At 43.7% G+C, this 16482-nt stretch overlaps 1 protein-coding gene across 3 annotated transcripts in view; it reads right to left on the bottom strand.

Moving 5' to 3' along the window:
• The window catches only part of NRIP3 (nuclear receptor interacting protein 3), a 47891-nt gene that overhangs the window by 16629 nt on the left and 14780 nt on the right, over positions 1-16482 (bottom strand). For 2 of the 3 annotated variants that reach the window (XM_019519599.1, XM_019519597.1), the window contains exons 2-3: positions 5180-5359; positions 4284-4366 (exon numbers count right to left, since the gene is read on the bottom strand). In XM_019519599.1, the coding sequence (XP_019375144.1) occupies positions 4284-4366; positions 5180-5359 (263 nt within the window). The remainder of the gene's footprint in view (positions 1-4283; positions 4367-5179; positions 5360-16482) is intronic. The other variant, XM_019519598.1, reaches the window with a different exon arrangement.

The raw sequence follows: 16482 nt of genomic DNA, 5'->3' as shown, positions 1-16482 counted from the left end.
CACTTCAAGAGGGATGTGGACAACATGGAGAGGGTCCAGAGGAGGCCACTCACATGATAGGGGGCAGCAGGGCAGGCCCTACGAGGAGAGGCTACGGGACCTGAACCTGTTCAGCCTCCACAAGAGAAGGCTGAGGGGGGAACTAGTGGCCTGTTACAAACTAGTCAGAGGGGACCAGCAGGTATTGGGGGAGTCCCTGGTCCCCCAAGCATTACCAGGAGTGACCAGAAATAATGGTCACAAGGTGGCAAAGGGTAAATTCAGATTAGACATCAGGAGGCACTACTTCACTGTCAGGGCAGCTAGGATCTGGAACCAGCTTCCAAGAGAAGTGGTGCTGGCTCCCACCCTGGGGGTCTTTAAGAGGAGGCTAGATGAACACCTTGCTGGGGTTGTTTGACCCCAGTACTCTTTCCTGCCATGGCAGGGGGTGGGACTTGATGATCTGCTCAGGTCCCTTCCGACCCTAGAAACTATGAAACTTTAGGATAGTACTGTCAGGGATAATACCATCGTACAACAGAGTAATTTACTGCCTTGAAAAACAAGTATAGCCACTGACCACAGGTGCAATTTATGCCTGGTCAGCCCAGGCATGAAGGGGCCAGACTCCTGCCTGGAGTGCCACCTAAGCCATGCAGGTCTGCACTTGTGGCACCCTCGTGCCTCACCCAGTCCCTGTGACACCTAGCACCACCACCTGGAGCTTAGGGCTGACCCCACCAGGCCCGCTGCTAGCTTGGGCTTGCTCTACCCAGGCTCAAATTGTTGCTGTCCCAGGCACACATGTAGACGCTGCTCCTGGGAGCAATTTACTGTGGCTCAAACTGCTGCGGAATTTATTGCTTCATGTTAACTGCATGTGTAATACATACACCATCTAAGCTCTTTTACACTTGCATATTAATGCAAAGGAATAAAATTAATTGCATGTTGCTGAATATGCCACATTTGTGTGTGTGGCTGGGACTACAGCACGTTGAGCTGGGTTGGAGCAGCCACGGCTGGAAGGTGACCTGGGGGATCAGCCTGCCAGCCTGGGGCTGCTCTGACCCAGCTCAATGTGCTGCAGAGGGGCTGGCTGGAGCACAAAGGTGCTTCTGTGTGGGGCTAGCCAGCAAGCAGCCCCTCACTAAAGCACCCTTGTGTCCCACCCAGCTGTGGCAGTGTCTATACTTGTGTTGCTGCACTTGAACTCCACAGCAGGATGGTACTTGTATTTACAGCTAAGCTGCTGTGGAGTTTATTAGTTTCTTGTGGTCTAATCGGGTCACACATGTAGACACCAAGACATTTACTGAGGAGCTAATTAGGTAACTGCAGTAAACGTCTCATGTAGGTGTGCCCACTGAGTCTACTTTAAACTGCGTCAGCTGTAAACAACACTCCAGAACCTAGCTACCAGGAGAGAGTAAGAGGAATGCAGCCCTGGTTAGCCACACTCCCTATATTCTCCCTCTTGTCCCTGAAATGCCCTTTACTTTGGGGTTTGCAGAAGAGGAAAGCTGTAGTTATGCTGGGTCTATATCTACATGAGAGATGCAATGGGTTTATGATCCCTAGAACAGCATATGGGGAGCAGAGCAGGAGCCAAGGTCTGGTCTTGTGTGTCAGATTTATCTCTGTCTTAGCACCAGGTCCTGGAAGATCTGGATTACCTTTTCCTCCCGTTGACTTCAACAGGAGCAGAACATGGTCCTTTTCATGTAGGAGAGAGGAGGAGAGAGGAGAGCATGAGGACTTTGGCCTGCTGTGAATTGCCTTTTTTTTTCTTTTTGCAAGTCAAGACTGAACTCCATCAAGGAAAGCAAAGATGTGAATGGAGGGTTCCAGGCAGCCAGGAGCCAGGTACGAGATGGATGTAAGGTGACAGCTGCCTGAAGAGCCGGATTCAGCAATGTGTAATCAATTGGAATGTCAACTTCAAGCCAAGCAAGAAAAATAGAAAAGCCCCAGCAGTTATGCAGTAATAAGAGCTGTTTAAACAATGATGACCTTTATCATTCTCTCTGCAGCGCCATCTCGCTAAAATCCATCACCACTATGCCTGCAGAATTTGTTTGCCTGCACTGAGCTCAGCCCTATAATCACTATCCTCCCAAAAACATAGGACTGGCACACAGTCTAGGTGTGCAAGAATGACAACAAGAAAAAGAAGTCAGTCTGTACACCAACAACATCCTAATGGTGAAGTCTCAGGAGCAGTGAAGGAGTTACCTGGCAGAAGGAGGGGATCCAAACCTCCAGTGGGGACCCAGTAATGCTAGACAATGTACTGTAAGGACCTACCTGTGCCAACAAAAAAGTGGCAAATTTCTCTTAGTAGGTCTCCTTCCCATCCAATTTCAATGGCTGCAATGGAATTCAAAGCCTGCATTTAAAAACTAGTAAGTCTTCAACGTTGATTCATGTACCAGGTAAGTTGTTCTGGAGTGAAAGGTATAGCTAGCTGCTCTTTGTTGCAACCCAGGAGCTTCCAGGAAGGCCAGAAGAAAAGGGTTCAAATGGCTGATTTAATTTAACCAGAAACCACACTGTTGGTCTCCTGGGATGACAGCCTGACCTTCTCTTTTGTCGCAGGAAACAGCATTGAAATGACCTCCAGAGGCTGACAAAAAGAAGAAATAGCCTTTGGTTCAGACACTAGCGTGGAGCTCAAATTCAGGCCCAATTGCCAGCTCTTCCACCAACTCCCCAGATAACTACACCCCATTCCTCAACTCCTCTGTGCCTCAGTTTCCCACCTGTAAAATGGAGATGATAATAGTCTAACAGTTTTATCTACTCTTTATTCTGTCAGTGGTTCAGGCAGGGATTATTGTTCATCATGTGCCACAGAGTCTAGCATAATAGGGCCCCATTACTCTCCCAAGAGGCACTGAAGTACACATGATAAACAGGAGCATGTAAGTCTGTTCTTTAAGCAATTTCTTTGAAGTGAAGGGTTTTTTGAAGGGTTCGGGGAACAAAAACTGTACAAGAATCAAGACATGGACAAGACCAGGTGTACCCGGAATCATTAAGTTCCATTGCGTACAGGCTCACTGCTGAGATAGGCCAATCACCGACAACCAGTGCTGGCTTCAGCGGGAGCTAAGGAGTTGAGAGTGCTCCTTTCTTCTTCAGAGTGCTCAATACTTCACAGGATCAAACCCTGCTCATTCAATTTTGGTGGGTAAGCATCAAAGACACCTGATTTGCTTAGCAGTGTGTAGCAGGTACAGCTACTTTGCAGCCACTAAAGGCTATTGTGTAAATTAGCAATTGCAGGCTTCACAGAAAATAGGCATTATTTGTCCAGTGGCATGTAATGGGGCTTGGGGTGCAACTGTAATTGTTTGCATAATCATTGTAAACCTGGTGCTGAAACTTTGATATTTCTAGAGAAAAACTGCAAACAGATGTTTGCTGTATTATGAACCACTCTCCTGCTCCACTGAAGTCCAGGGGAGCTCTGCCATACACACTGGTTAGATCAGTTCTCAAACATTTATGTAAATACACTTCCTTTCTCCTTAAGGGGGAGAAATGTGTTATTGATGTCAATGGGAGTAACAGCAGGCCCTTAATCACCATATTAGAGTACAAGCCTACAAATACTCAGGACTGGCCTGTAAAACCTACTGCTCCAACTACCTCCTGCTGGGGTAATCTACCTTTTCTGTCAGGAGGATTGCTCACATAGTCAGCACTTTGCATACTCTGCAGTGATATTTGGAGGGTTGAGTCCTTAATTGGAGATTATTTTTAGCTTCTTTTATACAGCATGGCCCCATAGGGTGTCAAAGCTCCCTTCACCACTGAGAATGTACAAATGAAGAGAGAAGATTTCATTTAAATGTAATTGCAAATAAATGAAAACATAGACAAACATCTACAGTAAAAAAATATGAATGAGTCCACTGGGGGCTTATTTGGATGTTAAGTTCTGTGTAGGGTGACTCCTTTTTACTTCAGTTTCTGATAAGCCTATTTAAAAAAAAATAATGTTCTTGTTTAATAGATTTCAATATGAGGTTGGCCTGAGTGTGTCCTAAAATAACTTTCTTTTTCAGAATAATTTTTGCTGAAGCCTCAGACCTCTTGAGAGAATGACTGCACTTAGTGACGTCGCTGTTCCCTACACGACCGTGGGTTCTGCTCTAAAGCTCTCAAGGGAACTCAGTGAAATATGTTCAGCTGTTTCCCATCACATGCGCACACACTCCTTCCAACCATTCATTTGAGGGGGGGAAAAAAAAGAAAAGAAAAATGTCTATCCAAATGCAGCAGATATTATTTACCCGAGTCTATCCAAACAAGCAGATGATATGAGATTATGCTGACAACCGGTGTCAACCACAGCTCGCAAGTCCTTTCCAGCACACTGCAAAGAGAAAGCAGAGTTTGAAAAGGAGCAATTGAACATAAGAAAGAAATGCTGTATTAGAAGCATCTTTGCTAGGGTACCATGTTAATAGCCCTCCTATAGCTGCTTTGCACAACAGCCACTTTGCTATTGAAGGGCCAGTGTTCTCTTTCTGTTTTCACTGACATTTCCACCAAGATATGCTTGTTCCTGCCTAGGGAGGGAGAGTTGCCTCTAAGTGACAGGTCAGTAAAGTTATCCAGTGACAGGCTAAAAAGATCCATTTGGGGCTGAAGGCAGGCCAGTGCTACAGCCCCGCTGCCACTGCTGCTTCTCCCTACTGCCCAGCTGTGGAAGCATGGATGAAGTCCCCCACCATTGCATGGTGTGATGCAGGTGAAGCCTAAACACCACAACGCAGATCTGCAATGTCTCTGTAGTACAGCTCCAGGCCACAGGCAGTAGGTTGCCCAATGCTGCTCTAAATGCAGTAGCCAAAGGGAAGAAAACAGGACAATGGGGGAAAGAAGAATAAGCTGGGCACACGCTGGAACTCCAAAGCCCACAAAGACTTAGATGTGGGTCATCTGTCAGAACACCTGTGGGTTTTAAAATACTGTAGTCTTTATATTTCGATTATATTCATTGCATTAAGGGAGTAGCTGGCAAGCAACACTGCATTTTCATAGGGCCATTAAAATTGACCTTTTCCTTGTCTGAAGGAAAGCAGACACTTGTCAAAAATAATATCCTATGAAAGAAACATCAGGTTTCTTTTATGCCTTCGCTACAAGAGTGGATTGGCTTTAGGAAAAGACAAGGAAGCATTACCTGGCAGTTCACCAATATAAGTTCTTCTTCCTCTATTTTCTTTGGGGTGTCTGGTTTGGTTTGATTCAGCTTATTGGTCTGTGCTGAAATGTCATTCTTGGGAGTCCATGTGCCACGGTAGTTTCGTAATTTGGATAAGTTTGTCTCCATCAAGCGTCTTTGCAGAATGTTATGTGGTTGCTTTAAAACAAAAAATGAAGAGAGAAAAATGCAGATCTACTCGTGGAAAACTGCAAAGCTTCTTATATACATTATTATGTATATATTTATATACATATATACATCCATTGGTCAGTGGTTTGCAGCCTTCAAAACAAATGCTCATTCACATAGGCAGCAAATGCCTAGGATAAAGACTGGAAGGGAATTCCTGGGTCACCAAGCTCTGCCCAGTGATATCATAGGCAATCATATGTGTTAAACCTTTTTCGTATAAATATATCAAGCTCTGTCTAAAACTACTTGTATTGGAAGGCTACTCCAGAACCTCATGCCGATGGTAAGAAACTTCAATTACATACCATAGCAAGTTCTAGACCAAAAGTAAATAGGATGGTTTAGCTGGGGAAAGAAATGATCCAGACAGCATTTGGAGGGAAGTGTTTCCTCTTCCAAAAGGGTAACCAGCTGGAGATGATGACTTCAATGGAAAATAGAAAGGACTTAAGGTGATCTTTCAGCTGGAACTGTCCCAGTTTGCTAACCAAAGTATTTGAATCTGCAACTGTTTGGAAGTTTACCTGCACCTAATTCATTCCTTTTTTACTAACTGCCTTATTTCATGTACGGAAGACTATTTGACCTTTGGAATTAAAAAGGTGCTTTAGCTCAAATGTGGTATAGGTCACAGATGCAACATATGTAGTACTGGTATAGCAGCCTTCTGGATTTTTTTTCACATGGTGCATTTTTCACATTTTTTTCAATTTTAGTGGTCTACTTAAGCCCTGTGTCCTGTGCCTCTTTCTTCTGATTCTTCCTTCCTCCCTTTGTGCTGTTCCTTGCCTCCCACAAACTTTGAACAGTTTTCTATTTCCTGTGCAGCAAGCATCCTTCCTCTCTTAATGTGATAGTTCACTGACTTCACAAAGCCTTTGTTTAATTCAAGAGGTGTTTTGGGCACCTACCACCCTTCACCTTGGACTATCTCAATTTGCAGTGTTTTGGGCCAGTCTATATATGCTGTCAAGCAGGGTCTTAAACCTGGTAGGTATTCACTGCAGCACACCAGATAACAGCAGCTACAAGAAATTAATGTGGCATGGCAGAGGGGAAATGGTCTTCTTAAAATAGACTAACACTTGCCATTTCAAATTCTGTTATGAGCATAACATTTATGGTGGAACTGACACTACATTAGACTGATCAGAATCCCACAGACACAGTAAATACCAGTTATCACTGAAATATGTTATCTCCCTCCTTCCTCCAGCTTATTTTTGTATGTGTAGTTTAGGTTAAATTGTCACTTCAAAGTAAAATAAAATTTCATAATTATAATCTGTTGCAGATGTTCTGTTTGATTGACACTCATAATGGCATGTACTATATAATTAGACAGCATATGTGATTCTGCCTCAGACAATTGGTAACAGCGAAAGATTAGAATTCTAATTATTCAGCCTACATTATACTCAGAAAAGGAATAGGACTAATTCTGCCACCCTTATTTGTGTTGAAATCTACTTTACTCTCAGTACAATCTGTGGGACTAATTACAGGGGAAGTTATTACTCAGCATGACTAAAACTGGCAGAGCTGATTTCCCTATTAACTGTACAGATATTCCACAGTGTGCCATGAAGAAACCAATTAAGAAGCCAGTCTTCCTTCACTGAATCCAGAAGTGTTAGGTACAGAACTGCCACAATGATCACAATGAAGGCAAAACATTTTTTTAATATAATAATGGAAGCAGAAGAGAAGAATGTACCATTCCTCATGCAGGCAAAGAGAGAAGTGGTTCACTGAAGTGTACATGATTTCTTATTATTTAACTTTTGCTAAAGTTGAAATGCTTAATTTTTGTGAGCAGTGAATTTTCACCTAAGTCAGTAAAAAAATAAAAAATGAGGCATTAGATGGCTTGTGCTACAGGTGCCAGAATAGGGAGCCAATCACCTTCAGGACATCAGCTCACATCTGGTGCATCTGCACTTGTGCTTTAATGCACATAAGTCTATTTTAATGCACATTAAAGTGTCACTAAAAAGTGCTACTTAGTTAGAGCTCATTGAAATAGGCTAATGCACATTAAGCTTCACTTAAAAACTATGGTGCCTGCACATGAGCATGGAGGCTGCTCCAATGCACTGTAATTACAGCACATCAGAATAGACTTGATTAATCAAGTAATTACCACGCTCTTTCAATGAGCTTTTGTTCAAGAGCTCCCACTGCCATTTTTAAGTGTGGGGACCCTGACACATGAGATGTTGCGGCACTTTAATTAGAGTGGCTCCCAGAGCCATTCTAATTAAAGCATTGTCTAACCCACTCCCAGAGCATGTGTAAAATTGCCCTGTGCTCTTTAGTTAATGTGCATTAAGACAGACTAATGCAGTTTCCTAGTACCTCACAGTGGAGGTAATGTGCATTAGATGCGCATTACTAGATGTAATGTGCATTAATTAAAGCACATTAATGCATGTGTAGACGCGCCCATCGAGTCTAGATCACTAGTGCTGAAACATGATAAATAAATTACAAAAGGACAGATCTTATTTAATCTCTTAGCTGCCTGCGCAAGATGGCTAAGTAGCTAAATGCAATACTCTTCTCTGTTTCTCAAATTCCTTGAAAGCCATTATCACAAAAAGTGGGATGGGGTCCTCCTTCCCATTCATTTGTTGCGACTTAGTCTTAAGGCCAAGAGGGAGGCCTCCTACAAAAGTAGTGGCTTGTCAAGGAATTGAGCAGGGTGGAATAGGATCTGCTCAACCCATTAAAAGTTTGGGATCAATCTGAGTGCCTTTCCAAATATCTCAGGTCCCAAATACACTTACCAGCACTAGGGAACCCTTCCGTCACTGCAGCCTTGAATGACACCCAACCTAACATATGCTAACTACAAGCTTCATTGCAGATCAGTATCAGAGCCCAAACCTGGGGCATCTCAAAATAAAAACACAAGCTTCTGTTATGTGTCTGGCAAACTAATCTCCCTGACTGGCAGCTGTATCAGACACATAAATCTCTTGGGAAATCAAGCACTAGAGGAACAAAGACATGGCTTGTGCTGAAGAATGGTGCAAGAGCTAATGGAACCATCTTTTATTGATGTGAGTTCTTCTGAAGTCTGAGGTTAACACTAGCTTCAGTGGGCCAAGCAGAGCTTACTGTATGCTCCAGTATATAAAAAATGTAACACAACAACAGTGAAAAAGCTCCTTTTGGCATCGTTTTGTCAGAGGCTATTACTAACTTATTATTAGTTTAAACTTTTATTCCCCTTGCCTTTCCTGGGGAACACAGAGCAAAGAGCATTAGTCACAATATTGACTCAAATGATGGAAAGAGGAATTGGAAATAAAATTAATGATTTAGGGGAAGTTACAAAAATCCTGATGGAAATGGCAGCCAGACCATTTAAGGAATGAAAAGAAGGAAAGATCTTATCCAGCACTGAGTTATCCTCAGCAGTGTCCTCCTTTTAGTACAACTCTGACAGTTCATCCAGGTCAAGCATATAAAAGACTTCAGCCTAAAGAAAGCCTTGATTATGTATGTTGCCTCCCCACCCATCATACAAAACTACAGAGGATTTCAGTTTGGACTGAAACATTATGTTGTGAAACAAATACATTGTTTCCTAATGTGGTCCTAGGTATTAGTAATAGGGGCATAGAGATGATTTGTGTAAAACATTGCAAGAAAGTGATTTATCTTTCCAAGATCAACTAGGGGTTAAAAGAAAAAAAAATGAAAGAACAGGTGGAGAACTTCAAGGTCCTATTCTCTAACTTCCCAGTGCTCAGGAGTTTAAAGAACTGGTTCCAGTTTTGGCCCCTCTAATTTTTGTGCGGACAAAAAGATGCAGTTTAACAATATGCTGTGAGGACTTCCTGACTTGTTTGTCTTCTGGCTCCTAAAATGACAGGAAACCCCAAAAGAAGGGCATGATGGAAAGTTCAGGTACTCTGATTGCTGTATAGAACCTGTGGTCCTACCTAGATCAGCGGTTCTCAATGAGGGTGCCTTGGGATTCTTTCAAGGATGCCAGGCAATGTTAGCACTGTTATGCATGCAAGCCTGATTTATAAGATAAACCCAGAGATTTAAAATAGGAATCCATAGTCTCAAAAATATTCTGACATATTGTGGCCTGAGTTCTTGGCAGTAGAAGAATTGCTCTATTATTTTTCTGTAGACAAAAAATGAGTGAAAACTAAGGGCTGGCATTTTCCAAGGGGGACCTCAAGTCTATCAAGTGGGCCTTGAGTCTAAAAAGACTGAGAACCACTGACTTAGGACCACTCCACTTTGTAATGGAGTTTCTTGCTCCTGGGCAAAGTGTTTACATGTGCACTCAGGACCACAGCACGACAAGACAGGTCAGCACAGCCCTGGCTGGCAGGTGTCCCAGGGGGTCAGCCTTCAGCCCAGAGCTGGTCCTGCCTGGCTCAATGTGCTGCAGAGGGACTGGCTGGGGCACAAGGGTGCTACAGTGCATGGCTAGCTGGCAGTAGCACCATTGTGCCCTAGCCAGCCCTGGTCACCGTCTACATGTGAATTGCAGCAGAATAAATAACTCCACTGTAGAACAGTACTTGTGTCGGGCATGACTATCCTATAACATAGTTAATTCATTTACTCTGACTTAATAGAACCACTCGTGTAGATGGTGATGCTTTGCTGCAGAGCAAATTAAGCAACTCTGCACTAAGCGTCTCATGTAGATGCACCCTCTATGTGGCAAGCAACATCTTTCACTCTTGCAAATCAGTTGTCAAAACCCACTCCTTCCAGCTGATCATTTATCCACAATCTGTAAATTTCTAAATTGCATCATCACTGAAAAAGAGAGGGAAAATGGGATTCAAAATAAATTACCTGAGTTTCCTCGACATATAGCTTTTTCTCACTTCTCATTTCTCCTCTCTTCCATTCATTCTCATCCTCTTGGGCCTATTGCTATTTCTCTCACATTATCTGACTAATATTCATGGGAAGGTCCTGGGAGCAAAGACTTTGCCTTCTCGTTTGCCTATAATATGGCAGGTAAATATCTACGACATTAGATTACTAAAAATATAGAATATATTTAGGTAGCCATAAACAGAAGTTTGATGTGCATATAGAACTTAATACTGGACTATCAGTGACTGTTATTAAATTGTAAGGCTTTGAAGATTCAGGTGACAGTGGAATTGAGACAGCATCACCTCTATGGGAATAACTAAGAACACAAATGACTAGTGTGGTTCAAATGTCCAAACATCCTGTTGCCTTTCCTAATGGAGAGATTGTTCATTATCTGTATAGTTAGGCTTTAGAAGGAACAAAACACCTAATGGTTCAGGGCTAAGAAAGACCAAGCTTTAACTCATGGCTTGACTCCATGAATGCCCTTAACTCTTGGCGGTTTGGGAACTGACTGTCCTTGTTGGAGAGGTAAACCCATAACTGCTATAGCAGGCTTTCCTGCAGCCTGTTTTTTAAACAACTACGTGTATGTCTACACTGATGTGACTACAGCATACTATGGACATAGCAGTCCATAGTATAGTAGTTTAGCTTTAAACTATTAGCCTGGCTACTGATAGCAATCTAGCTGCAACAGCATGAGAGAGTGAATAAAGACCATGCCATGGAAGTTGGCTGGCTGCCAGTACCAGAGTGGCCTCATTAAAAGCTAGCACAGATGTGTCTATGATGCAGTGCAGGCATACCCTAAACCCTGTCCACCATGAGAGATGGGGCACTGGATTGGGTAGACCCAATTGGGCCAGACCATAATAACAGTATCTATGCTCTTGGTTGTCAACCCATATTACTGAAACATTTTTTAAAATGGCAATGGATGTACAGAGAATAAACAGGACTCTATAAGGTGAGCACTTGAATCCGAATGATCTGCTAACAGCCAGTGTCTTTTAAATGCACTGGGCCAGATGGTATGTGAACTGGTACAGTCTGCCTAAAGTCAAACAACCGATATGGTTTTACACTGCATTACCAGCTGCAGGTCTGGCCTATTGAGTTCCCAGCAGAACAAAAAAGAGAAGCTGACATAGCTTCCTAGTTTCCTTATGAATAGCACTTCTCTTTCATGCTACTGCAACACCAGCTGCCATTCTTGGACTGCCATGTTGAGCAGTATAGTGAATATGATGGCAACTGTAACGACTCTAATTAGCATGGCAGTGAAGATGGGGTAGCAAGTGCTGTAGCATGTCATAACTAGTCCTACCAGCTAGAATACAAACTTGCTAGGGCTCCTGGGCTCCTGGCTGTTAGCATGTCTCTAATTCATGCTATTATCACATTTTTACTTTTCTGAGTAGATATAACCTGGTGCAAGCAGAGCTATCATGATTGGGTAGATAATTGGGTAGATAATTTGCATGGGTAAGAACAAAACCTGTAAATATGTGAGGTTTGGCTTGACTCCATGAGTGCCCATTCAAACTGCTCCTGACTTGTGGAAAGCTGAAAACATGTTAACCCACATCCAGTTGCCTCACTTCCCTAATAACACTGCATTATCCTGGTATAAAAATACCATATTTATTCACATACCACACACGATTTTCCTCCCTAACCAGACCTCCAATATTTGAATAAGTGTCTGAAGCAGGGAAGCTGATTTTCTTTGCTGGAATAGAAGCATGATGATGCTGGCAGCCATTTTGCAACACCAGGTCTCCATGAAAAAGCCAGAGACTCTGGAAGAATCTTTTTTTCTGCATTCTGCCTTCCAAAAACAAGGTACATCCCTTATTTGAGGGTATATCGTATTCAGGAAAATGCAGTACTTCACTGAGTTTTCTAGCTAGCAAAGAAGCCTGTAATGCTGAAGTCAAGGAGCCCTGAGGCAGATCATGCTCAAGTTGGCTGATCTGGGAGCTCTTCCCAGTCCTAACCCAAGAACAAGTCATGGGCAATGGATGTTAACTGTTCCAACCTGTTTAATGCACTACTGGAAGAAGCTCAGCAAAGGATCTATAGGGAACAGATTAGACACTTCCTGGGTGCTTCCTCAGGCTTTCCTCAGGATCATGTGCTAGCCCCCATTTTTCCAATCTAGCTTCTCGCTAAGCTTCTATAAGCGACATCTCAAAAGTACATACTTAGTCTGCTGCTTCCCATGTGAACACACTTCTAGCACATGTGCATAGAACAGGGATGGGCAAAGTCCAGCCCGTGGGCTGGATTGGGCCCACAGTGGACTCCATTTCCCAGCAGGCCGGGCCTATAACGCTGCAGCCAGTTTCCATGGAGATCCCAGGAGTGGCAGGGCCATGACAGCGCAGTGTCAGGATTTCCATGGAGACTGGTTCCAGCAGCACTGACAGGGCACCCAGCTGGACGGGTAGCTGCTCCAGGGCTGGGATTGTGGTGGTGACTGCATGGTCCAGAGCTGGGACAGAGGCATGCAAGCAGGAGATCACAGCTCTTCCCTGGCTCCGGAGCAGCCACTACACTTTCACCACTATAGGCCCTGGCCCCGGAGCAGCTCTCTGCCTAGCTGCATGCCCTGCCAGCACTGGTGGGGCCCGTCTCCATGGAAACCCTGGTCCCACTCTGTCATAGCCCCACCACTCCTGGGGTCTCCATGGAAACCAGCCACAGCAACATGGGCAGGGGCTGCGGGGAAATGGAGTCTGGCCACTAGCCAGATCTGCCATTTTGCCTACCCCTGGCCTAGAAGGATAAATGAGTCTCTTCCTCCATCAGCAAGTTTGTAAGGAAAAGCAATTGAATCCAGTTTGTGTTCCTGGTGCTCTCTCTGCCTCTGTGTTCCAGTTTCTTCCCCTGAAGGCTGGAAAGCCCAAGCAATCAAAGGGAAAGAGTTGGGAATTTAGGTGTAGTGGTGGAAAAGGAACCACTTTCTTAACAACTGCATCAAGAGAGGATCTGCTATATACCTGCTGGAACATCAACTATTTTTAATAAGTCTAGGACAAGGGGAGAGAGGTAAGACAGGCAGGAGTTCAGGGAAGGATGCTCAACATGTTAGAACAGAAATTGTGGAGAAAGTCTTCTTCCATTCCAGGTAACAAGCTTCACACTGTGCCTTGGGATTTCCTTGGAAATAACTAAAAGCCTCAGCATACAATTAAAAATGCCAGGCTCCTATAGGGCATAACCTGAGAGGTCTTCTACATTACAAATGGCCATTGCAATTCTCTAGCCAAGCCAAAGGAAAGAGTGAAGGGTTGGTGTCTCTCAACTCATGAGAGATCCGGGAATCTAGTCCTAAACTTTAGAGAAAACATGATCTTGTGTTTGGAAACCAAACTGGCTCATCCCTGGCTCTGACACAGATTTTCTATGAGAAGACATTTCATTTAACTACACCTCAGTTCTCCTTTTATAAATGGAAATAACAACAATTATTTTGCTTTTTTATTGCAGGCCCTTTGGGGCACAAACTATCTCCGACTGAGCATTGTGGCATGCTTGTAGCTTGAAAGCTTAACTCATCGTGGCTGGGGCCTCTGGACACTACTCAAGTAAGTGACAATAAATATGATTAAAGGAAATATCACAAAGCTGGTTGACTTGCCTTCCCATCTTTTGATTTGACAAGACACAGATGGCCTATTCCAAATTAACATTTCCTGACTTTAAGTGCTAGACAGGACTGACAAAGCACTATAATTTATAGTTCTGACACAGTACAAGGCACAGAATGGCCAGTTCTGCTCAACAGGCTGTTCAGAGAATCAGCCTAGCTGTCAAAGTGTGATTTGTTTTTCATATAACTGAACAGGAGGAAGTGTATAAAAGAACAATCAAGCAAAAATGCAACAAATAAATAGTAGTGAAATTAATCTACTAACCATCATCTATAGTCAGGTTGGAACAGCTGCAAGAAGTTGAATGGGCTACACAAGTTGGAGAAGCTAAAACAAACAAAACCCTCAGGCTTAGAAAGCTAATAGGAAAATCATGACCTGGGCCCTAAAATGACTCTTTAGTCATAGAACATTTTATCCATCCTGGCCATTTGAGCTTGTGTTTCTAGACTGCCTTTTCTGTTTGATCTTTAGAGGGTATTCAATCAGGGTCCCTTCACCTCCCTGCTGCTGCGTTTGAGGCTTGGCAGAATGTTAGCTCAATGGTATTATCCTCTACTTGCAGCATTTCCATGGAAACTCCTCTATGTATCACAGCAGGAATAGGGTCTTTGAGAAATACAAGGGCGCAGGCCAGGAAGGGAAGATACTATAGCTACACCCTAAAGAAAGCCTACCTGGGGACTGCTTATGTGGATTACTGAGTAAGCATTAGCTGGGTTCACACTCAGCTGTGTACAGGGCACTTGTGGGCAGTAGGCATGAAGTCCATGAGCATTCATCTCTGGAGAAATCGAGATAGAAATCAGGATCCACCATGCAGACATTTGCCCTCTGTATGTGAACAGCTATGGCCTCAAATATGAAAGTTTATGAACCTCTTTGGAGGAACAATTTGAAGGTAAATTTACAGACTCCTCGGTGTGCATTGCTCCTTATGCAAGGGGGAAAAAACACTTACAGGAGGGAAATGGTCCAAAGTATAACTCCGTTAAGGTGCCAGAGGAGCCAGTTTTATTTCTTCCCTTTTCTCCTTCACTTTTTATTTAGCATCCATCTTTACAATGCTCTCGCATCCACCTGTAGCTACTTGTGGACTTGACGCTCTCTGGGACAGCCATCAAACTTATTTCTGATGCTACAGGCAGTCTTGTCAGTATTTCTTCAGCGCTCCCTTTCCATTGCTTGAAAATAATGAGGCTGTCCATCTCACCCACCGCCCTAGCTTACTTTCAATTTCTGCTCTCTTCCTCCTTTTCCTCAGCCCTACACCTCCACTTTGTATCCTTCTAGCAAGCTCATCTTCACACATTTTCTCTGCATGATTAAACCCTTGTTCTTTTCCTCAAGGCCATGTCAGGTCACCAACTGCAATATTCCATCCTTTTTCCACTCCTCCTCACTGCACTATCACCCAGCATATTATATCTGTTTGAATTGTTTTGCCCTTGACTGAACCAGGCCATGCTGTCCTTGAGGCAGGGTCTGTGTGTCCTTGTACATTTTTGCAGGGCTGAGCACACTGAAGTGCTCAAACAAAAAGAACCAGGGAAATATTTTTAATGCTCTTTTACCCTTCAAAAGATATGGTAAGGGAAAGATGGAAGCATTGTAATGCTTCTTTCCACCTTCTCCCAACATTTTGTTTATTCAAAACGCCTGAACTTCACCTTACATAACAGCAATGATGTTTCAGGTGTTGACAGACAAGGATTTTTTGGTGGAGGTAGTGCGGAGTGCTGTTAAACCCTTTATAGCACCAGCTGCATGGTTGGGAGTGATTTTAGACACTCTTTGGCTAGGGACAAACCTTACACATAAACCGGTTTAAGTGATCCGAAACTGGTTTAAACATGTAACAGACCATATGCTCGGTGCATATAAACCAGTTTGAAAATGGCTGAAACCAGTTTGAGATAAACCTGGTTGAATGTATTATCAGAGTTAACTGATTTGGCTCAAACCAGTTTATGCAATGTCTGTCCCAGACTCCTTGCTGGTTTAAGATAAACCAGAGTCCCTCACCATCCCACTATGCTGGGGGGAGGGGCCCTCTGCTCCACAGTAGGGCTGGCCCCCGCCCCGTATCTGCCTGACTTCTAAGCAGGGATTATTCCTTCCCACCCCTCGGCTTTATGCAGACACCTCGGCATTAGCTAGCAGACCACATATTGGCTACAGGCTGTGCTGTGGGAGAGACAAAGGCAGACAGCCGTTTTGGAGCTAATCAACAGGTTAATGTCCTTCCTTGGAAACACTGTTTGGGAAGAGCTGTTTGCTCCCCTCCCTCCCCCTCACCACTCTCTGCTAAGCACAAATTCCCCCCTCCCCTCTGCCTTGCTGAGAGGTGTCTGTGTATTAGCCAGCAGACCACATGCTGGGTCCATGCTGAATCAACAGATAGCTGGTAAAGTCTCTCTGTTTTTTTAATGGTGCAATAAACACTGAGATAAGGATGATAAACATTGTTACCATCTCCCCCCCCTGCCCCCAAACACTTGCATGCCTGTCAGTTTGCTGCAGACTCTGCAGCAAACTGCAGAGAGTACAAAGAAGCAG

The sequence above is a fragment of the Gavialis gangeticus genome, unplaced genomic scaffold, assembly GCF_001723915.1.
Source record: "Gavialis gangeticus isolate Ggan-Ray unplaced genomic scaffold, GavGan_comp1, whole genome shotgun sequence".
NCBI lineage: Eukaryota > Metazoa > Chordata > Crocodylia > Gavialidae > Gavialis > Gavialis gangeticus.
The sequence above is the reverse complement of the archived record's forward strand: the minus strand, read 5'-3'. Positions and strand labels throughout refer to the sequence as shown.